Source organism: Taudactylus pleione, unplaced genomic scaffold, assembly GCF_031769625.1.
Source record: "Taudactylus pleione unplaced genomic scaffold, aTauple2 ptg000290l, whole genome shotgun sequence".
Classification (NCBI taxonomy): domain Eukaryota; kingdom Metazoa; phylum Chordata; class Amphibia; order Anura; family Myobatrachidae; genus Taudactylus; species Taudactylus pleione.
The window spans coordinates 7,961,005-7,983,851 of NW_028284692.1; the positions used below are offsets into that span (position 1 = coordinate 7,961,005).

The 22,847-nt window shown below is 44.5% G+C and overlaps 1 protein-coding gene across 1 annotated transcript in view; it reads left to right on the plus strand.

Moving 5' to 3' along the window:
* Window positions 1-253: 253 nt before the first annotated feature.
* The window catches only part of USP36 (ubiquitin specific peptidase 36), a 63,213-nt gene continuing 40,619 nt past the window's right edge, over window positions 254-22,847 (plus strand). Inside the window, exons 1-7 of the mRNA XM_088482630.1 lie at window positions 254-381; window positions 574-826; window positions 1,930-2,148; window positions 3,016-3,126; window positions 7,447-7,549; window positions 8,244-8,311; window positions 8,416-8,486. Coding sequence (XP_088338756.1) covers window positions 583-826; window positions 1,930-2,148; window positions 3,016-3,126; window positions 7,447-7,549; window positions 8,244-8,311; window positions 8,416-8,486 — 816 coding nt within the window. The 5' untranslated portion in view covers window positions 254-381; window positions 574-582. The remainder of the gene's footprint in view (window positions 382-573; window positions 827-1,929; window positions 2,149-3,015; window positions 3,127-7,446; window positions 7,550-8,243; window positions 8,312-8,415; window positions 8,487-22,847) is intronic.

Sequence of the window (22,847 nt, forward strand, 5' to 3'; positions counted from 1 at the left end):
AGGACCAGTACAGGTCCAGTAACAAGCAAGCGGCCACTGAAAGGCAGTGGACACAGTCACTCTATTAGCTGTGCACACACCAGCCAGGCGACTATTCCAAATCCAATTCGAATCTCACCGCCGTTAACCGCGCCTTTCTTATTTATAGTGTGGGAGGGTTCTGCTCTGCGCGCGCCCCCTGTCACCGCCCGGTTCTGTGACGCGACAACTAAGTCGCGCTGCGGTGACGTTTCACATGGAACGTCACCGCAGCGCGACTTTCGGCCGAGTCACGGTGCCAGGCGGCAGTGGAATTTTGTTGGGCGTATCGCCCAACAAAATCAACGTGGGAAGATACTTGGTAGAGCACTGGCGTAATATCTAAGCAACAGTAGCGACTGTGTGAGTCCAAACACCTCCATGTAACCGCAATGGTGCAAGTACCACCCCAAATGCATATATATAATCTGTATATATCTGTACTGTGCAGTCACCTAATGCCAGCGCTGGTAATGAGCATGTGGAATAGAGGAATAAGGGGACTGCTGACAGCTGATTGTCTTATGATTTAATTTCTTTTTTTTCTCCTATTAGAGAGCAAACATGCCCATTGTAGAGAAACTTAAAGATGCCTTGAAGCCTGGTCGGAAGTACTCTGATGATGTAGAACTTGGAAAGCTGCTCACTTCCTCTGCTAAAAAGATACTTTTGCAAAAAATAGAGTTCGAGCCAGCGACTAAGAGTTTCTACTACCAGCTGGAGACCCTGAAGAGCAAATATGTCCTGTTAAGTCCGTCCTTGCAGCCGAACACTCCACACAGAAGCTTAGAAGGGAACCAAAAGCAGAGTATGTGGTGTTTTTAATGTGTTTTTCGTTTGTTGGGTCCCCTCCTACCCAATAATTAGTAGATATTGTGTAATGTCTAAGTGTGTTTACCTATAATTGGTAGCTAGTTTATTGAACTGGGGCCTACAATCTGCATTATAATGTTTGGGTAGTATTCAAAATAAGCTCTAACAATGTACGGCAAGTGATCTAGGGGCCCATTTATAAGGTTCCCCCGGATATATTAAAGGGGGAACTGCGGCAGGTCTCCAATACCTGCTGTGATCCCTCCCTCCATTCCCACAGGCAGCTGCTTCCCCCATAGGATTCTATGGGGGATGCAATGCTGTCAAATTTACCGACATCCGGAATGCGATGCATTCCGGATATTGGGCCCCGCAGCTAAAGTCATCTGAAGATGGCGTTAGCTGCTGTAGCCTATTATTGTTATCCTTTATATGGTGCCACAAGTGTTCTGCAGCACCTAAAAAAGGCTACACTGTGCATAATTAGACGGCGGAGGGTTCCTCCGGGACCCTTCCTGGCAATGGTGGCCGTGCATGCGCAATTAGCGTAACTGCGTATGCACAGCAGCCCTGGCAGCTCTCCGAGCACATCGCAGGGACAGGCTCTTTTTGGAGTCCGTGTCCCTGCATGTGCCAGATGGTGCATCCGGGTGCTATGATCGCATATTGCAATGTGATCATGGGCAGTACGGTCATGTCCAGATTGCATTGCAATAGCCATCATTAATAAATGGGGGCCCTAGCAACAGATTGAATTTGTGCAGTGCCCAGTATTCCCAGAAAATCTAACAATATGTAATAAATCCACTTGAGACAAGCTGGTATAAATATATCTACAAATGAAAGAAAACTAACCGATCACGGTATAATAAGCCAAATAGTGCATTTCTTCTGCTGACTTTCCCTCGTTGGGTATAATAAATGAAACCCATCAAAGGAAAGCAACCTTGCACAAAAATGAAAATGTAAGAGATTGTTTTGGAGTCAAAATAGAATTATTCTATCTGAAAATCTATGAAAGCAACACAGTGCTGCTCCTTAAATTTTAATATTTAATTTTATTTCCCCCTTTCATTTATCACCATCTCTTTGTCTCAGGCAGTGACATTGCTTCCGGTAGTGCAGATGGCGTTCCACTTCCTCAGAAGGTTCTGTTCCCAGTTGAGAAGCTGTCAATGAAATGGGAACGAGTGTCCAGAGTGGGAGCAGGACTTCAAAATCTGGGGAACACCTGCTTTCTAAACTCTACAGTACAGTGTCTGACCTACACCCCTCCTCTTGCTAACTACTTACTGTCAAAAGAGCACAGCCGTAATTGTGAGTATATTTAGAAATTTTCCATTCACCAATTTAAAATGGATTTGGATAAGTATTTCACTTATTATAATGAAAATACCATTTCCTGATGTGACATTACTTTTTTCAAGGAAACTTTAGACTTCTTGCTGATTTTCGCCTTTCTTTTATTAATTGTTCTAGTATAAAAATATAGGTTGATACAATCTTTTGTTTTTCTCTGTAATCAGTCTTTCTCGGCTTAGACAGCCACTTTGTATCAGGTATCCTCCTTTGAATATATTTGGGAAAAAATTTTTTAATTCACATATATTTCACAGAAAGTATTTTTTATTTTTTTTCCTTAGCTTTCACAAAAATTGTGTCCTAATAATACAAGTACTTCCTGCCTTTAGTGTCCATTTATTTCAGCTGGGCTCGACTGTTTGGATTGCTGACAAATAGCCCAAGTGATTGTTACTTATAGAACATTTAGCGGTCTATGTAATAAGCCTTGTAGAGAGATAAAGTACCAGCCAATCGGCTCCTAACTGCCTTGTTACAGGCTATGTTTGAAAAATGACAGGAGCTGATTGGTTGGTACTTTCTCTCTCCACTTTATCACTCTTCAAGGCTTAGTACATCTACCCCCAAGGCTTTGTGCGTAGAACCCTTAGACATTTATCGCAATAGGGTACATGTTCCTGTTAAAAGAGAAGTGCATCCTTAGTCGTGTGTAGATTTAGAGTAAAGCTTTAAACAGTAAATAAGTTACAGTACCTGTCATTGGTTGTAGTCTCCCTTCAGCATTTGGCTCTTGTACTTTTAAATTACCTTGCAAGCTGCTATGACATACTCCTGTTGCTTTTTAATGCATGCTTACAATATATCTTTGTATACTTCATGTAGGTCAGCAGTGTGGATTTTGTATGCTGTGCATAATGCAGAACCATCTCATTCAAGCCTTTGCAAACAGCGGAAATGCCATCAAGCCAGTCTCTTTTATCCGCGAACTGAAAAGTAAGAGCACCATTGTACAGGTTTTGTAGCCATGTATGGAGATATTGATTCATAACTGTTGCCTAGTTAAGTCCACTTTAGAGGTTGTCTGTAGGAGAGGTGCTTTTTCTTGCTCAGAAATTGCCAGGTATTGTATTTGAAAATCAGGCTGATGGTTCATTTCCAAAATCTAAGTACTGTAAATACAATCCAGTAATTTTAAGGTGACAACATACAGTTATAGAAATAAAAAAAACACCACCAGCATAAACAAAATGTAGCTCCTTGATTGTCTTAAGGCTTTAATCTCATTTTAAGATTGTCACACTGCTTTCAGAAAGTATAGGCTATACCAGAAAGAGTACAGGCTAAATAGTAATGAATACTACTTTGTAGTGACACAAATTTAATGTTATTTTATGTCTAGGAGTAGGATATAGTCTTTATGGCTCATATTCATATGTCATCTGCACCTTGTTCTGTCATACATATCTTGCCCTAAAAAGGCAATTTCATTAATCCATAACTTTTACTGTTGATTTGTTTGTTTTTTACACCTGTGTGCATCTGAATCACAGTATTGTGTTACCACTTCATGGCATTCAAGATTTTTGGCAGTAGCATGGATGCTCTGTGCTGGTCCCATTCTACTTTAAGCGATAAAGCAATATGCTTTTGCAGCCATTTTGATTGCTTTAGACTGCTTCATGAAAGCATGCCGCTAAACTATCCTCAGTCTTCTGGATTTCTGTGCTACCAATCTGTCTCTCTACTACTCTTTTGTAAACAAGGGTCCATCAGCGATTTTAGAATTTTTCTCCAGTGTATAATTTCATATCGTTGTCACGTATGAACTTTTCCCCAATGTGTTATTTATATAGCTCTGGCTTTCTGTTGTATCTGTGTAGTAGGTTTGTTGTCTCCAAAAGCTACACATCATCTTTTTCAGTGGTATCCATAAAGGGAACTAAGTAATTTACAGATTGTTTGAAAGAAAAAAAATATATTGTAAAAGTTGGATTTTAGCACTGACTGCTGTTAGAGACAGGTCTGTTAAAATATACATAACTGATTGTATAACACAATGGCAGCCTCCTCTGAAATACACTGTCTCAAGTGTAAATACTTAAAACTGATTTCTCTTTTATTCATAGGGAACACTAGAGAGACACTGGGTATAACTAGTGTTGGCAGAGTCTGGGCACTGAGTTACATTTAGACAGCACAGTCTTCTCCTCCCCCCCATACACCACCCACCCTCTGTTCAGGGCATGTAGTTTTTTCTTTTATTTTTATTAGTGCCCAAAGATGCTGCCACATTTTTTCAGCTGCTCCTGCAGCTGGATTTTTTCTTCTCTTTATTATTTTACCTTATCATTTTTAATATGGGGCTAGCTGCGGAGCGGTTACTTGGCAGCGCTCACACCCGCTGCCCGTTACAGACCCCACTGGGCAGGGCTGTGTTTCCTCATACGATACAGACTCCAGTGAAGACAGTGTGATGTGGCTGCGACCAGAGCCCAGGGAATTGGGTAAGAGGCTTCCTGCTGCAAGTACCCCCCCTTGTGCACTGCTGGGGGCCACCTATGGTGGGGTAAAGTGTGCATATCAACTTCATCCTCCGCGCCCTTACTAGATCACCAGGGATAGAGTTAACAAGATGTTACAGGTAAATGCGGGCGTCCCTGGAAGGGTGACCAGGGGGAGGAGACTACCTCGCGTTTTCTCATACCTTTAGCAGCAGTTGCGCCTAGGGATTTGCTTCTGGTGCTCCAGGTTCAACCTCCTCTTTTTTGAGTCCATGCATTCGACATACCTGAAATTGATCACATGGAAGACTGTTTGTTTTACTTCTGGCTATCTTTTTAGCTTGTTAAGTTTCGGAGTTGAGTGCATTATTCCACCGAACTCCGTTCCAGAATTTTTACCATGACCAGGTGGTCCTGCGGACTCCGCGGGCCTTTCTTCCGAAGGTTGTTTCCCGGTTTCATATTAACCAGGAGATTGTGCTCCCCTCGCTTCTCGTTGAGGAACAGTGAGATACTCTGTCATCCTTTCAGTTCTGTGATGTGGTACGGGCTCTCCGTGTTTGTGGAGAGATCCAAGGTTTTTCGGTGCACAGACTATTTGTGTTCTAATCCATTGTCAAACGGTTGGACTGCTTTCAAGTGGGCGATAGATAACTGCTTTAATCCAATGGGCTGTCAGGTGTATGCTTTGGTGAATTTGCCTGTTTTGCAGTTGGTGGCTGCCCACTCAACCTGGTCGGCGTGGTCCTCCTGGGCCACTCTGTGCGTTGCTTCGGCGGAGCAGCTTTGTAAGGCTGCTATGCTGTCCTCAGCGCACACCTTCACCAATTTCTACCATATTGACACCTTTTCATCTAGGGGCGCTAGTTTCGGGCAAAGGGTCTTCCCCCCACAGCACAGGAGCATTCTCTCCCTTAGTGGACAGCTTTGGGTTGCCCCAGTGTCTCTCCACTGTCCCCCAGAGATGAAAAGGAAAAAAGGATTTTGATTATTACCTGATAAATCTGTTTCCTTGATTTCATGGAGGCTACTTTAGGTCCTCTGACCCTCCTTCAGTGTTTGTCGTATCACTGCCTGCCCTGGACGGCTATATCGGAGAGTGCTGTGTAAATATAACTCTTAAACTGGGTACACACCAGACAATATGTCACCCGATCTGCGACATCGTTAGTGTGGGTTATGCTGCCGAATGCACACTTGTCGATGCCGACACCCCCACCGGGTCCCGACGATCTCGTACACACTAGACATCATCTAGAGCAGTGGTTCTCAAACTCTGTCCTCAGGACCCCACACAGTTCACGTTTTCCAGGTCACCCAGCAGGTGCACAGGTGTATTCATTACTCGCTGACACATTTGAAAAGATCCACAGGTGGAACCAATTATTGCACTAGTGCTTCTTTGAGAAGACCTTGAAAACATGCACTGTTTGGGGTCCTGAGGAGCGAGTTTGAGAACATGTGGTCTAGTGTATACCCAGCATTAGGAGTCATTAGGTGCACGTTGGGTCCTGTGAGCTGTATTGATGGGAGAGGGATTTTTGAATGTGCATATGAAGGGTAAAAGCGTTTATTCTGACTTTTTACAAACTTTTATAAAAATGCTGCAAAATCACTATACACAGATTTTCCTGTACCCCAATATACTAGAAAGACTTTAATTTGCTTGAGAACACTTGCTTCTTATAATTTTCCAAACATTATTAAAAAGTGCAAAACACATATATTTAACACCTTTTAAGAACCTCTAGTACCTATGGCCAATAACAGCCTCTATATGTTCCTGCTATCTCAGTTGTCAATTTTTGGGGGTCCAAGATGGTTTGCCCCAGGGCACCGTACCTAGAGAAAGGGCACATCTGCGCAAAGGAGAGGTTTCAAAAAGGGGGTGTGGCCACAGGAAAAGGGGCTTGTCTTTAAGACGCATCCTCTTTTCGTCTCTCTTGGGGGGGACGAGCCTGGCACATACAGACATGCCGGGCTGCCCCCAAGCGCTGCAGTCAGTGTGAATAGATGCTGGGCACATGCGCCCGGCATCCATCACCGGCGGTGACTGCTCCATTGCAGTTTTCCCCATATGCGGGACACTGCGACCCGCGGGTGGGGACGGCACCCGCAGGCTGTTATAGCGGGGCGCCACTAAAGAGGGCAGGGTGCTTTCTGCCTTTTAGGAATAGGGCAGGGCATGGCGCCCCGCTAAAACAGCCTAGCGAACACTATTGCTTCCTTCTCATATGCATACGACGACGTGCAACAGCGTAAACATGATAACATCGGCCAATCACACAGCATGTAAATCAAGTCTGATCAACTGTAAACACTGCAGCTTTCCTGACAACTCATGCTGCACAAGAGATCGCTATGACTAATTTATGCACGCCCATGAAACAGCGTTTAAATGGTCAAACACACCTGCATTTTTCTAACCCACAGTTGCCACCCCCAAACGGTGAGTACCTGTCACTCATTTTGTGAGTTGTTCCTATGTGTGAGAGTAATCGCAACATAATTGCTGCGCATGCTGCTTTCGTGCAGGCACATTTGCAATCACTCAATCTGCAAAAGGATCGGCTTTGCATAAATCTCTGAATCAGGCCTCTTCTTATTGGGCTTATAGACCACAACCTGAAAAAATACTAATGTTAATGTCCTAATTAAACCTATCTAAACTTGTTTTTAAGTCTGCTTGCTGGATTGTAAAATCATTGATATAGCCAATCATCTGGATTAATTATGTGTTAACTGGAGTATATCATTATTATTGAGTGTGTATGAGTAAAATATCCATCCACTTTTCTAATTCTTTATTCAGAGATTGCTCGTCATTTCCGATTCGGTAGCCAAGAAGATGCACATGAATTCCTGCGCTATACGATTGATGCCATGCAAAAGGCCTGTCTGAATGGATACACCAAGTAAGAGTCCAGTCAACCTTTTGACATTATCACATCTAGCCCCATGTTTGTTTGTGTAAGAATATTGATGATTTATTAAATAGTGTTCATTCTAGCACCCTGCACTGGTCACAACCAGTATAGTTCCTCTTTCCTGCCTGTGGTGTCGCTCTCTGCTCTGTTGCTTCTAGCACACTTGACTAATGCAACAAACTGCTGAGATACAGACCAGAGTGTGCTAGAAGCACCAGAGCAGAGAGCGACACCCCAGACAGGAAAGAGGAACTGCATGGGTTGTGACAGGTGCAGGGTGCTAGAATGAACACTATCATATATAGTCCACATTTTTCTGCTGTGACATAACTATGTGATTTGTCAGGTATAGCTTCCATTTCCAATCTTCACCTTTTAACCTTTAATTTTGTGCCTGGGAAACAGGGAAACACTGTGATTTTGACCATGGTCACAAGTAGCTGACACAGGAATTGCAGCTGTTTTTTTTCATCACATGTATGTCCTTAACCAATGAGACACTCCTGTTTGTTTCTGTTCATATTTGGTGCAATTTTAAACATTTATGGCTGAGGACTTTCATATAGGTAATTTTAACAATCTCAAAATTGTTAATTAGGGGACACACTTATTCAATTGTGATTAATTAACAGCCAATGTTCTTTCTTAAAGGTTAGTTTTTAATAAATATTCTCCTCCGTAGGCTGGATCGGCAAAGTCAAGCTACAACTTTAGTGCATCAGATATTTGGTGGATACTTGCGCTCTCGAGGTGAGTGAGTACTAAGAGTGTCTGACTAATGTAGAACAAAGATCATTTGAGGCACATGCTGCAACTCTCATCTAAATCCAATTTTCTACATCTTCTCTTTTTAGTAAAATGTTCAGTTTGTAAGAGTGTCTCTGATACATTCGACCCATACCTGGACATCGCACTGGAGATACGGGTAATTCCAACCTTTTTCTTATTGTTGTTTATTGAACACTTATTCAATAATCTAATACTAAAGTTTCTAACTGTATTATATTTATGTATAAATGTGGTTTTGTACTATTTGATTCCAGATTAAAGAAATGGTGAGAGGTGGCGCTTATCAGACACAAGGCAATAAGGATTAATAACCTATTTTAATCACAATATCACAATAAAAATGCAAATACACACGTCCTGAAAAAAACATTCACCTGTACATATTAAATATCCAAACAGTAAAAAGAATCTCAGAAGGGGCCTAAAAGATGGCCTATATATAGTTTTTATATTAGTTTAATGTAGGAAATGATCCTATTTCTTATTGCACCTTGGATTTAGACCACAGAAAGTGCGGACATTCCATTTGAGGGTGAGAATACAAGTGCCAAGCCAGACTTGGGACTCCGCTGCTTTGTTTGCCCCTCACCTGATTACAATTATTATGGAAGCCGTTATTAGAGGGTGCATGCTGCTTTATAACTAAGAGTGAATACCCAGTCGCTGTACACAATTTATTGTGAATACGGACCTTGCTCTCATTACTTTGTTGGAGACGCTGGGCAATTGCTGGAATACACTGGGTCTCCTGACAGAGAGCCGCACAGTTTGTCTGGTGCATACGGATGATCTGGACACTTCAGCTCACTCACACATACAGCCTAATTAGTGAGGAGCTGAATCATTTCCCACATTAAACTAATCCAGGATTGTGAGTATATGAATTCAGGACATTCTATAAAAAGGATCTTTTAGAGGTGTGTCCTTCTTTGTGAAAGAATCAACTCGGGTCAAAATTCCCGGGACTTCGATCCTGGTTTTTACCAGGGTCGAAGTCCCAGGAATTGCGACCCGGGTTGATCCTTTCACACACAAGAAATACCTGGCTAATCCGCAAATTATCGGGTCCAAATGCTTGACCTGCAATTTGCTTTTGTGTATGAAGGGGGGCACAGGCTGGGACCGGCAAAGCCAGGTTTTTGAGGTTTTTCTGTGTGAAAGTGTTATAAGTCAGCAGTAAGGAAGTGCGGTCAGGTTCCATGTGGTTGTGGATGCCATCCCCAGTTACCTTGCATCAGGCTGGAGTGCAGATGTTACTTGGACAGCAGGCAGGTCTCCAATAACATGAGTGGCGTTTGGGTGGGTCTCAACGCATTTTAATCGTGACCCAACATTTTTCAAGGGTTGTCGTTGTCTGTCTTGGTTGATAATCCTTTTATGCTTCCTGGATTGAATTGTTGCATCTAATTACTGGTTGGTCGTTACTCTTGGTTGTGGCCTAATCTTGGCGTACAAGTGTTGCTTGATTTCTGCTCCCTGAGCTCTGCATTGCTCTGTGTTTATGTAAATCATGAGGATAATGGATAACGGAAAACAAGTCTAGTGTACCTTAAGCAATACATGTGTATCGTTTATAAGATTTATGCATGATCTAAAATAGATGGTTGAGTGGTTTTATTCACATATATAAATCTCATTTCATTTTGCATACTTGGATTCTAATGTAGCAATCTGATTTGATATTTATATAGGGGGAGACATAAATGGCATGTTTTCATATGTATAGTTGAGTAGTATTGCTTTTATGCAGAATGTTCTTAAATAAGTATTTGATAGTGATGCAGCTTCAGATTAATATCATGTGTTTATCCAATCGTATGTATATAATTGATAACATTAAGGGGTAAATTTACTAAAGTGAGAGTTTTTAGAAGTGAGTTTTAAAAGCGATGTTGCCCATAGCAACCAATCAGATTCTACCTAACATTTAACTAGCACCTTCTAGAAGATAATAGCTAGAATCTGATTGGTTGCTATGGGCAACATCACTTTCTACTTCAGGGTCCATAGGGGGTCCACAGGGTTGACCTTGGGTTATAGGTTGGGAACCAAATCCGGGCACCACGCAGTTAAAGCTTTAGCTCCCAGGTTGCACTTGGGTCCACTCCCTATAACCCCAAGCCAGAGGCATCTCAGTTTAAGTTGGTGCCCGGCCGGAGTCGGGTCACCGTTAGCGCAGGGGGAGCTGATTAGCAGCCCCTAAGCTTATTTTATTTTTTTAGGGACAAAGTTTTTTTCCAACTTTGGATTCTTCAGAGCGGCAGCGTCGGACTGTCCATAGGACGTCTAAGCTGCCGCTCCGTCACCCCGCTGGCGCTGAGACGCCAGTACAGATCTGGGGATCTCAGCGGGACCCCAGAGTCTGTACTAGCCGGACTCTGTGGGCGCCCAGACTGCTGCCGGATCCACGGGGAGCAGGTAAGGTCGCGGATCACCGCTTGCGGTGATCCGTGCATTTCAAATGCAGTCCTGTGCCTCCAGTCTCTGGGGACAGACCGGAGGCGCCATACCCCGTGTGCCCACTAGACCACCAGGGACGATCGGCGCAGGGAGCCGGCGTCCCGGCGGTTAATAGCCGGCCAGGGGAGCAAGCCTTCCCTGTTACAGCGGCTCATCCCCTCAGCTCAGCGTGCCTTTCAGTATTATAGTCTGGCGTCGCTGAGCTGCTTCCTCCGCGGGCCACGCTTCTTCTGAGGTCTCCAGGCGGCCATTTTCTATGTGCAGCAGCAGAGCTCCGGAGATGGCAGTAAGCCCAGTCCCCCTGTGTACCTCACCATCAGGTCAGTGTACACAGCACTGTAGCCTTCCCAGACACTGAATCTGGGCAGTTGAATGCAGTGACTTAGGCCCTGATTCAGAGCTGAACGCTCTGAGCAGAACGCTCGCTCTGAATCAGGGCCGTCCTATTTAAATGTGGAGCGGCCTTATGGACGCTCGCATAGCTGTGGGATACCACCCACAGCTTATGCGAGCGTCCATGATGGTCGCGATGGTCAAGACCATCGCGATCATCGGGCTTGCGACGAGACCCTGCCCTAATACAGCTGTACTTAGGGTGGTTCTGAGACCTCACATTTATATACTTGTTAATATTTGTGAGGTTTGTCACATACTGTTGCGTGCTGCACGTTGCCATATTTTAGATGGAACTGTGTGTTGCATACACTGAAAATGGGTCCCTGCAGCTAATTTTTGGCATCAGTCAGGATCAGTTTAGCGCTGCTTGATATTTCCGCCAAGATTGGTCAGATATGTCTGACCAGGAGATAGAGCGTCATACTGCACCCATTTTTACTATCCTGCAAGTCATGTGCTGCAGGTGTTAGTGCAGAGGATTTGACTCATAAAGGGTTCTGTATGTGGCGTCATCTGGTGCCGGCCCCTTTCACGACCCCCTTGGGCGGTTTGTTTTCTCAGGATCCTCTCAATTGCGGATCGCCGGCCGGGCCCCATTGTTGTACCTCACTTGGGGTTACTTCACCATACTGCCCTTTTCTTCTCAGAGTATCTCGCAGTTTCTTGCACTCTTCCCCTGTGACACAGACTACCGCTCCCTGCAGGGGTTTTTCGCAGTATATGAATTCCCCCTGGTGCCACAATAGTCTGTCATCCCCCTTGTAGGGATTACCACAGGATGTCGTTTTCTACGAAACGCAAATTGGCGTGGTTGATGCCCTGTGGTTACTTCCCAGTTGACTCTGCGTGAACTGGTTACTGTTTTGGGCTCTTTCCCTCTTACACGGGGGGAAGCCTATTTCAGGTATTCTTATCCCTGCTTTAGGGCTGGTAGCAGGTCCATTCTGGTTAGTGAATGTTGACCTGCACCTGTATCATACACCTTCAGTCTTACATGCCTTCGGGTTCCCTGTTGCTGACTAGTGGGTGGATCACATGGCGGGACTCTGGCTGTTGCCAGATACGAGGTATTACAACAGTGTTTGGCCTCCTGTCCCAAATTCCCTGAGGGTCATCACGAGCCCCTCCTGGGGTGGATGGGCGTGTTACTCGTCTGATTACAGACGTTACTACGCCTCCCATTCCTGCGTGGTCGGATTCTTCGGATCCGTAGGTGGTAACTCTGCCTGAAATCAGTATACTCGCTTTCAGGGGTTGTTACCCATCCTACCATGGCTATAGCATGGTTGGTTAATACTATTGCATACTGAGCTGACGCATTTGTAACGTTTTTTCCCCTCCAACACGTCTGGGGTTCAAATGTATTTGGTCGCTCACGTAATATATGCAGTTGTCATAGGTGGAAATGCCTATATTGGATACCAGTCTCCTAACTTTCAGAGTTCCGGCTGCGAATGTATCCTCCGTAATACCCTATGGCTGCGCTCTGGGAATGCAGAGGTGCAGATACCATCTATAGGGTAGATCTTGTTTGGTCCTGACCATGACAAGATTGTAGTAACATTGGCAGTATTACTAACGACAAGTTTACCGCCTTCAGCTATGCCCACTACAAGGCCTCAGACTAAGTCTGTTAAGTCTTTTTGTCTTCTGGGTCAGCCTAAAGGTCTGTTTCTTCATAGACTGTCGGCCTCTACAAGGAGCGACATATCCAGTACCGAGCAGGCCTGGACTGCCAGCCGATCCTGCTTCTGAACCTACGGATATATCTTCAGCCTGACGAGACAGGCCTACCACTGGGAGATACCGATTTTCTCAGTTCGCCCGGTACTAGTGTCAGGTTGCCGCGGGTAGGAGAGTATGTCCTCTCTTTACATGCGCGGGCCCTTATTCAGACCCGAACAGGGCCTTACAAATCCAGAAAGCTATACAGTGGTTGCGGTAAGCGGAGTTAATTAGGCCATCCCCACTTTCTCAGCGACAGACTGGTTGTTCTGTTTTCTTTCTGGTGCGGTGGCTGACTGGTCCTCTTTGGCCTATTCTCTGTCTCAGTTCCCTGAACCAGTTCCTAAAGCTACCTGGGCTCAGGAGGCAATCCCTATGCTTCATCATACTATGTTTGGAACCTGGGGACTTTATGGTATCACTGGATATCCAGGACGCGTGCTTACGGGTACTTACAGAGACCTTTCATCAGCAGGGACTGAGGTTTGCTGTATCACAGCAACACTTACAGTTTTTCAGACTCTGCCTGTTGGGACTGTCCACAGCCCCACAGGGGTTTACCAGCATTTTAGATTTTCTGACAGTTCTCCTGTTCAGTATATCCCAATGGTCCTGTACCTGGAAGACCTCCTGCTCTTAGCGGGATCACTGAGGTACTTTACAGCCAGGTCAGGATGACCGTGGCTTCTTCAGGGTGCAGACGTTTAATCAACGAGGAAAAAGTCCTCCCTGCATCCCTCTCTGGGTATTCTTCATCTAGGAGCTCTGCTGGAATCTGAGAATTCTTCTGGCGTAAGACGGAATCTCCACTCTTCCATTAGGAATACATGGATCTCTACGCAGTCGACAAATATGTCTTTACACTCTGGGATGCATGGTCAAATATTCAGTGTCTGCCTTTGGAAGGGTGGAATGGGCTCAGTTCCATTCCAGGCCTTTCCATAATTGGCTTATCTCCAGATGGAACAAGTTTTTTCTGTCGGATCACTGTTCAAACGATGATGCTCTCTCCGGAGGCAAGTCGGTACCTTTCCGGGTGGCTATGGCCATCTCGTCCAGGGTATTCTTTGCTATGGACAGTGTCTGGTTCGCATCCATTTCAGTGCAGTTGGACGTCTGTCGATTCCATCCTGTCAATTAACTTGTTGGAACTTTAGCCTGTCTTGGGCCTTCACTCTGGCATAACTCTTGTTTCCCGGTGAACCTGAAAAGGTTCAGTCCAACAGGGTCAGGACAGTGTCTTCCTTTTTAGCAACACTGTTCGTTGGGTGACAATGACAGGTATGTCACACATTCGGACATAGTCCGAGGGTCTCCTCCCGACCGTCTCGGCAGCGTTCGTTTCAGGAGTTCTCCATTGGGAAGCGGGAGTCCTCAGCCGTCACGACGTGCATCCCGGGGACTAGTCTCTTTCCTAAGAGAGATTTCATCTCCTGGGGAGCAGGGGGGGCCCCCCTGAGGTGTCCCTCATGACATTCTGACTTTCAGACTATGGTGTTACAGTCCAGCTCTGGGGATTCTGAAGCAACCTTCAGTGCCTTTGTCGGTGAAGTGGTCCTTCACTTTGTGTACCTGTGTTCTCCGGTCTCCCTTCTTCCTCGAGGTCTTTGGAAGTGTTTCAATCGGGACGGAGATGCTTTCCTGCTGGTGGCTCCTGATTGCCCCAGATGTCAGGGGTACTTGGATTTTCTGAGTCTCTCCATCGATACTCCATTCCTGATGCTTCACTTCCTTGGTTTTGCCTTGGACCTGGGTCGTTTGTCTTTGACTGCGTCCCTACAGTGGTCTTACGGCTTCCTTGGCTTTGTCATCGTTGGAATGATTAGAGCACATAGATCAGCTTTTGCTGGGACCTACCACAAACTGTGGCAGCCATAATTCTTATGGTATTGTACCTGTCGATACGATCCTCTGGTGTCCAGGATTTCCAGATATTCTGGCATTCCTTCCGGCTGGCTTGAGTTTCACCCTCGGCCTGGCCTTCCTGACAGTGCGGATCTCTACACTGTCAGTAGGGTTAAGATATGAAATTGCTCCACTCTGGTATCCAGTTCATCCTTTGGAGTGTTTTCTGGATTATGCCTCATTTTGTCCTCCCTAGGGACTCCTTGGGAGTTAGTAGTGGTTCTTCGTTCCTTCCGCGGACAGTCAATGGAACCGCTAGTTGTGATAGCCATTACATGGTCTATTGCTTAGGCTCTCTCTTTCTCTCAGGGTGTTTATATCAACCAGGAGAGTGTCTGTCTGAATTGGGAGCATTCTCATGTGGTTCCCTCTTCTGGAGGGCATCATGTCAGGGTGTGAGTTGCTCTCGCCCTGTGTTTCTTCTTAAAGTGGTTTTTAGGTTCCATATTATTCTGGAACTTATGGTACGGCAATTCAGTCCTCTCGGCTGGTGTGGCCTCATTGACTGTGGTCCGGCCTCTTGGGATTTATGTGATCCGTTCAAGTTCCTTACGGAAATCGGACCCCTTATTGGTGGTCTGCGATTTCTGGTTTTCACAGGAATGGAGGGCCGGCCTATAACCAAATGTTGGCTGGATGGCCTCGTAGGTATTCCTCAGGGGCCTACCCATGGGTAGGCCTTTCTGTTGAGGCTTGTTTTTTCTTGGGCCATGTAACCCTCGTGGGCGGCCCACTGTGGCGCCTCGGCTGTTTTGCCTTACTAGGTGTCCACATGGTCTTCTGTCCACACCTTTTTAAGGTTCTAGGCATTGGTTTCCTTTGCCTCTCAGGATGCTTCCTTTTTGGCGACGGATTCTCCTCTTAGCACAGGAGCGTCCCCACCCTTGGTTGAACTGCTTTGGGACATCCCCACGGTCAACCCTGTGGATCCCCTATGGACCCTGAAGTAGAAAACCAGAGATATGGTAAGTACTTACCTTTGTTATCTTTGTTTCTACGAAGTCCACAGGGCGCCCGCCCTGACGCACCTGGCTTCATATGGGCTGTGTGGCTGGTCACCGGTTTTCCGTCTCCCATTTCTGTGAGTATGGTTATTGAGTGCTCCAGTTTTCTCTCTTTTTCTCTCCTCCTCCGGCCTTTGGCTACTTACAAACTGAGGTGCCTCTGGCTTGGGGGTGAGGTTATAGGGAGAGTGGACCCAAGTGCATCCTGGGAGCTAAAAGCTATAACTGCGTGGTGCCCGGATTTGGTTCCCAACCTATACCCCAAGGTCAACCCTGTGGACCCTATGGACTTCGTAGAAACAGAGATAATAAAGGTAAGTTCTTACCATATCTCTTGTTTTTAAAACTCACTTCTAAAAACTCTTACTTTAGTAAATTTACCTCTAAGTGTGTCTTACATAATGGTTCCTGTTACTCTGTAGTACATGAGTTTCCATATTAGTTACAGTAGTATTGCCCAAATGACTATTTGGAATATGTGTGCAAATACTGGGGTATGCGGTCAAATCCCGGCATGGGTAGTGTTAACTCTAGCTCCAGCGGCAGGCAGGGCGCCGGAGCCAGAGAGGGCACCCTTGTGCGTGCGCCCGAAAAGGGGGCGTGGCCATTGAAAAAAGGGCGTGTCTATAAGACGTGTCGCCTTTTCGTTACTTTTGGGGGCGTGCCCGGCACTTACGGACACGCCGGGCAGCCCCCAAGCGCTGCAGACAGGGAGAATAGATACCGGGCACATGCGCCCGGCGTCTATTCTCCGGACATTTCTCCACCCACGGGACACTGCGACCCGCGGGTGAAGACAACACCCGCAGGCTGTGAGGGCAGGGCGCCGCGCCCCGATAAAACAGCCTAGCGGGAACGCTACATGGGACTAATGATAGGCGTCGAAATCCCGACGTCTATCATTATCCACCATCCAAAATCCTGACGCCCGGCATACAGAACGAAGGTAAGCCGGGCGCCGCAAGCGCATAGCCATGGTGGGGAGGGTTGGGTTTAGGGGCTCCCGGGGGGACAGGGTTAGGCACCCCCCTCCCAGGAGAGTTAGGGGAAGACGGGGGTTAGGCACCCCTGGGAGGAGGTTAGGGTACTGGAAGGGGGGGTTAGGTTTAGACACTCCTGGGGGAGGTTAGGGTTAGACACTAGGGGGGGGAGGTAAGGGTTGGGGGGGGGAAAGGGTTAGGGATAGTTAAAGATACTTACTGTGCCGTGATTTTCAATGTTCTGCCTCCCGGAGTCAGTATTACATCTGGCGGTATGTCATACCGGTTCCAGTAATGGTGGTGTGTGTTAGGCCAAAGGAGATGTTAATGTATGCTTGTGTAATAAAAATGAGACTGAAAATACAAATAAAAACAAACCGGAAAAGAAAAAGAGAGAAAAAAAATGTAAATATATATATTTTTTAAAGCAAATAATTAAATTGCATGAATGTTAATTGCCAGATTAGCATTTATCATCCACTGATCTTTAACGTGGATATATTGATTGCTTGAGATACTATTAAAGGATGCCCTGGATTTCGAGCTCAATATTGAGGCCCCTAGGTGATGATAATGTTTTTTGTTTTTGTTTTTTTTTTTTAAATTGAGTAAATTTTTATTGGTTTATAGAAATACATTAACAAATAACCAAACAAAATAAATAATAAAAAATATATAATAAAAATAATAATAATAATAACGTGTGTGTGTGTGTGTATATATATATATAACTACAAACTGCATCCCAGATACATTGCTTATAAAAAATGTAATATTAATGTGTATACCAAAACAATAAACATAGAGAATATATATATACATACACACACACACACACACACACACACAGATATATATATATATATATATATATATATACACATAAAACACATAAAAAAAAAAAATAATAAAATACCACACTATACAAATATTGGAATATTGTCAAAAATAACACCTGAAAAATTGGCAAAATCAACTAGATCCCAATAAATTCTCAACTTATCACACAGCACATTACCTCCAACAAAGTAATAATCTACCTCATTATCCTAACAATAATATACCGGTCAATCATTAGGCAGTGCACGGGCATAACAGGATTTAAGCCAACTGCTCCAGATACGTTCATACTTCTTCTCAGCTTTGCGACAAATAAACACATGTTTTTCATGTTCAACAGTGGTACGGACCAAGGACAGCCAAGCATTATAATCTGGTCCTGTAGGAGCCATCCACGACCGAGCCACACATACCTTAGCTAGTGTACACATATTGACAATGTATTGTTTAAGATATCTGTCCACTACCTCATCGTCCATAGAGCCTAAACAGCACGTCAATGGTATAGCTAAAGTGGGAGCAATACCTGTATTGGACAAAACTCTCAGAACCTTATTCCAAAAAGTGCTAAGCACCGGACAATCCCATAGAAGGTGCCAGAAAGTACCGCTACTAATTTTACACTTAGGGCATATGTCAGATGCTCTCCCCCCAAATTTTAGCAAACGAACAGGAGTTAAATAGGTACGGTGTAGAATAAACAGTTGAATCTGTTGAAATCTTATAGAAGTCGTAGAAATACGAGGAGCTTCTAGAGCATTATCCCATTCCGTATCACTTATAAGGCCAATATCTCTCTCCCACTTTGATCTAAGATGTGGTAAACTATCCTTATGATAAGAAGACAATATATAGGAGTATAAGTAAGAAAGCGTCTTCCGGGGACCTAAAGATAAAAGGAATGACTTCAATGGGGATATTTGAATTAGAGGAGGGCCATCTGAAAATTGAGCCGAGAGAGCATGCCGTAATTGTAAATATCTATAGAAATATGATTGAGGGAGATGATGAGCTTCTTGGAGTTGTGCAAAAGATTTAAGAATTGAAGTGTCATATAAATGACCCAATGTAGTTACACCGTTAGAACCCCATGTCACCTCAAGCTGTAAAGAGGCCAGTTCAGGTAATATATGATAACTACATAGAGAAGTGTCTGGATCTAATCCCGTAAACTGTAGAATACTAGATACCAATTTCCATATCTTAATAGCTTGCATCAACAGGGGAGGGCCTTTCTGTATAATTCTACCCGCAAGCAAGGCCTGCAATGGTGTAAAGTTAGGGAAAATCTGAGAAACCAACAAAACGAGCAGGGCATTAGGGGAGTCATCTTGAAGCCATAACCGTATATGTGCCATCTGCGCTGCATAATAATAAAATTTGGAAGAGCCAAACCTCCCCCAGACCTAGATCGGGTCAGAGCTGCCAGTTGAATACGTGGTCGACGATTCACCCAGACCAATGAAGAAAGAAGACTATTCAAACTCCTAAACAATGTATCTGTAATAAAAACAGGAGAATGCTGCAAAACGTACACAAATTTTGGCTGCACCACCATCTTTATTAGGTTAATTCTACCAGTAACGGTAAGAGGGAGCCGGGCCACAGGCATAGCTGTTACATAGTCAGACAAAAAAATTAATAAATCATCTGCATATAAGGAAACTTTGTCCATTCTATTACCCAATTGTATACCTATAATATCAGGGTGATAACGTATAATACAGGCTAACGGCTCAATAGCCAATGCAAACAGGGTTGGGGACAAGGGGCAACCCTGTCTTGTGCCCCGAGACAGGGGGAAGGAAGGGGAGATAAACCCATTCACTGACACCCTGGCAGTAGGGTTCGCATACATAAGCTTTACCCATTTCAAGAACACCGGCCCAAACCCAAAACATAACATGACTTCCCACTAAAAGGGCCACTCCACAGAGTCAAATGCTTTTGCAGCATCTAATGACACAATAACAGAGGCCGATTCCTCGCCATGGGAGGCTTGTGAGTGTGCAGCCTTCTAATGTTCTCCGACGTAGACTTGCCTGGCATAAATCCTGATTGGTCTGGGTGAACAATCGAAGTAATAAGTGTTTAGCCGAATAGAAGGGATCTTAGCCAAAATTTTGGCATCTGTGGGAATTAGAGAAATTGGCCTATAGGAGTCAGGGTATCTAGGGTCCTTCCCGGGTTTAGGGAGCACAACAATTATGGCTTCAGACATAGATGGAGAGAACAAATTCTCTTCATATAGCCCATTAAACAGATCTAAAAGTCTTTGAAAAAAGATACGAGCATGTTTTTTATATATCTCTATGGGAATCCCATCAGATCCGGGTGCCTTGTTACCGGGAAAGGAACTAATCGCAGCATCTACCTCCTCCAGGGTCAACGGGGCATCTAAATACGCCCGAGCCTCGGATGACAATTTTGGATGCCTAGCAGAAGCAACATATAATGACAAAGCATTCACGTCCTCAGTCAACTGTGTTTGATATAAGTTTTTATAAAATAAACTAAAAACCTCTGCAATATCTTGTGTAGATGTGACCATAGAACCCTCAGGCCCAATTAGTTCCGAGACAACAGCAGAAGGACGATCAGCTTGAACCAAGTGTGCCAAAAAACTACCAGTTCTGTCAGTCTGCATATAATATAACAGTCTACGGTTCATTCTATCTGTCAAATGATCAGTCCACTCTGTCTGTGCAGTCAACCATTTTAAACGTGAAGATTCCAACCTGTCCCCCAAGTAATCCAACTCAAGATTTCTACAGGCCATCTCCAAAACACGTTCTTTTTCCCTATAAAATGTTTTTAATTCTGCTACCCTTTTGATCAGAGACCCACGTAAATAGGCCTTGAAGGCGTCCCATACATTAGCTACAGAGGCAGATCCCACATTGTCAATGAAATAGCCATCCCACATAACTTCCAGCTCTGAACCTGCACCCATTTGAAGAAGCCAAGAGGGGTGTAGTTTCCATAAATGGAGACCTCTAGGACTACACATATTCAATTCTACTAGAAGTGGGGAGTGATCTGAGATTCCTCTGGCTTTATATTCAATGTTAGTTATATTAGGTACAATAGATGGGGACACCAGGGCCAAATCCAATCTAGAGAGAGAATGATGCGCGGAGGAAAAACAGGAGAATTGTTGTACTCCAGGGTGTTTAACTCGCCACGCATCAACCCATCCCAAGTCAGTTACAAACTTAGCAAAGCCCTCACCACCTTTAGAAAGAGAACTTGAAGACTCACGCCACTTATCCATCGACTGGTCCATTAATTATTGAAGTCTCCCAAACAGAGCACTGGCGTATCTGGAGAACGGGCCACAAATTCAGCAGCTTTTTTTAAAACGTCATATGAAAAAGGAGGGGGGATGTACACTGCTAACAATAAAATGGGCTTAGAATACAGTACACAATCCAGAAACACATATCTGCCATAAGGGTCAGTTTGGACCGCAGTAAAAGAAAAAGGGACAAATTTATTAATAAGAATGGAGACACCCCTGGACGATGAAGTATGCGAGGAGTGATAAGCCCATCCCACCCATGGCCTTTTTAGAGCTAGTACCTTACTCCCAACCAAATGCGTCTCCATTAGACAAGAAATATCAGGGCCATATTGCTTAATCATTTTAAAGACCAAAGAGCGCTTTAAACGATCATTAACCCCCCGGACATTCCATGTTAAAAGTTTCACCATTGTAATACATTGAACTATAAAGCATAATTGAAGTTACCTTAAAAATAGTGTGGTAAAGAAAAAATAAAAAAAAACATTTGTAAGAAAAAGACTGGACAACCCATCCAAAACCACCCCCCACCCTGTATATCCACCCGAACTTAGGCATACTTAAACCCAAAACTAAACTACGCTAAAACCCACAGGATACAACTACTCAATCCTTATAGGTGTAAAAGGCACTGGAATAAAAATAACCACCAATGCAACGGAACTCTCCGGCCATATTTTGACCAAAATATCAACATAAACAACAAAAGAAAAAGAAAAACCCTACCAGAGAAAAAAAAAAAAAGAAATATACCCAGTAAGGGGAGCGGGACATACAACAATATCCAACCAATATCACAACATAAATACTATTATAGAAATATAAATATTGGAATATCAGAAAAAGGCCTATTTAATGTCGTTATGACACTAGCAATTTCTGGCCATAAACAAATATAATCAGCAAATGCAATCAGTACAGTCATTCCGGTGCCATTTGCCTGTTCCCAGGAGATCTCTGGTCCAGCCACGCCGCAGCCTCCCGTGGCGTAGAGAAAAATTTTGACTCTCCATCCGCTACCACTCGCAACTTAGATGGAAAAATCATAGCGTACTGATGATTTAAATCCCGGAGACGACGCTTTATTTGAAGGAATTTAGCTCTGTCTTTTTGGACATCCATTGCGAAATCAGGAAACAGAGAAATTTTCACACCGTTGCGTTCCAGTGGCCCTTTAACTGGAGCCAATCGAAGCCCAGTATTACGGTCCTGGTAATGAAGAAATTTGGCTATAAATGTGCGCGGTGGAGCGCCAGGCGGCAGGGGACGGGTAGGGATCCGATGCGCTCTCTCCACAGCAAATTGGTTAGTAAATGAGTCTCTGCCATATGTATCCCCCAACCACTTCTCAAGGAATGTTTCAGGTGAAGACCGCGCCTCTCTTTCCGGGAGACCAACGAACCGCACGTTGTTGCGGCGCAGTCTGCCCTCCATATTGGAAATTTTATGCTGCATTGCGGACATTTGGGATGTCAGGGAGGCCACTTGAGCCTGTAGTGGGGTCTGGGAATCTTCCAGATTAGATAGACGTGTTTCTGCCTCCCCGACTCTTTCGCGGACCTGCCGAAGACCTTGATGAAGAGAAGATATATCGGATTGAACTTTCTCAATCTTATCTGCCAATTTAGTCTCGCAGGAGGTAACTGCTTCCAGCACTTGTTACAGCATAACTTCTGATGAATCTGACCCAGATGCAGCAGGGGGAGGTGGGGTCACAGACTTGGATGTACCCTGGGGATCACAACACACTGGGGGCACAGGAGTGGAGGAACGGGCAAAGCATTCCAGTTTTGCAGCAGCGTGACCTGTTTTCCCCATAGTATTAATATAATGTAGGAGAATAATGTAGGAGACAAGTTATAATATATAAATGCACAGGTAGT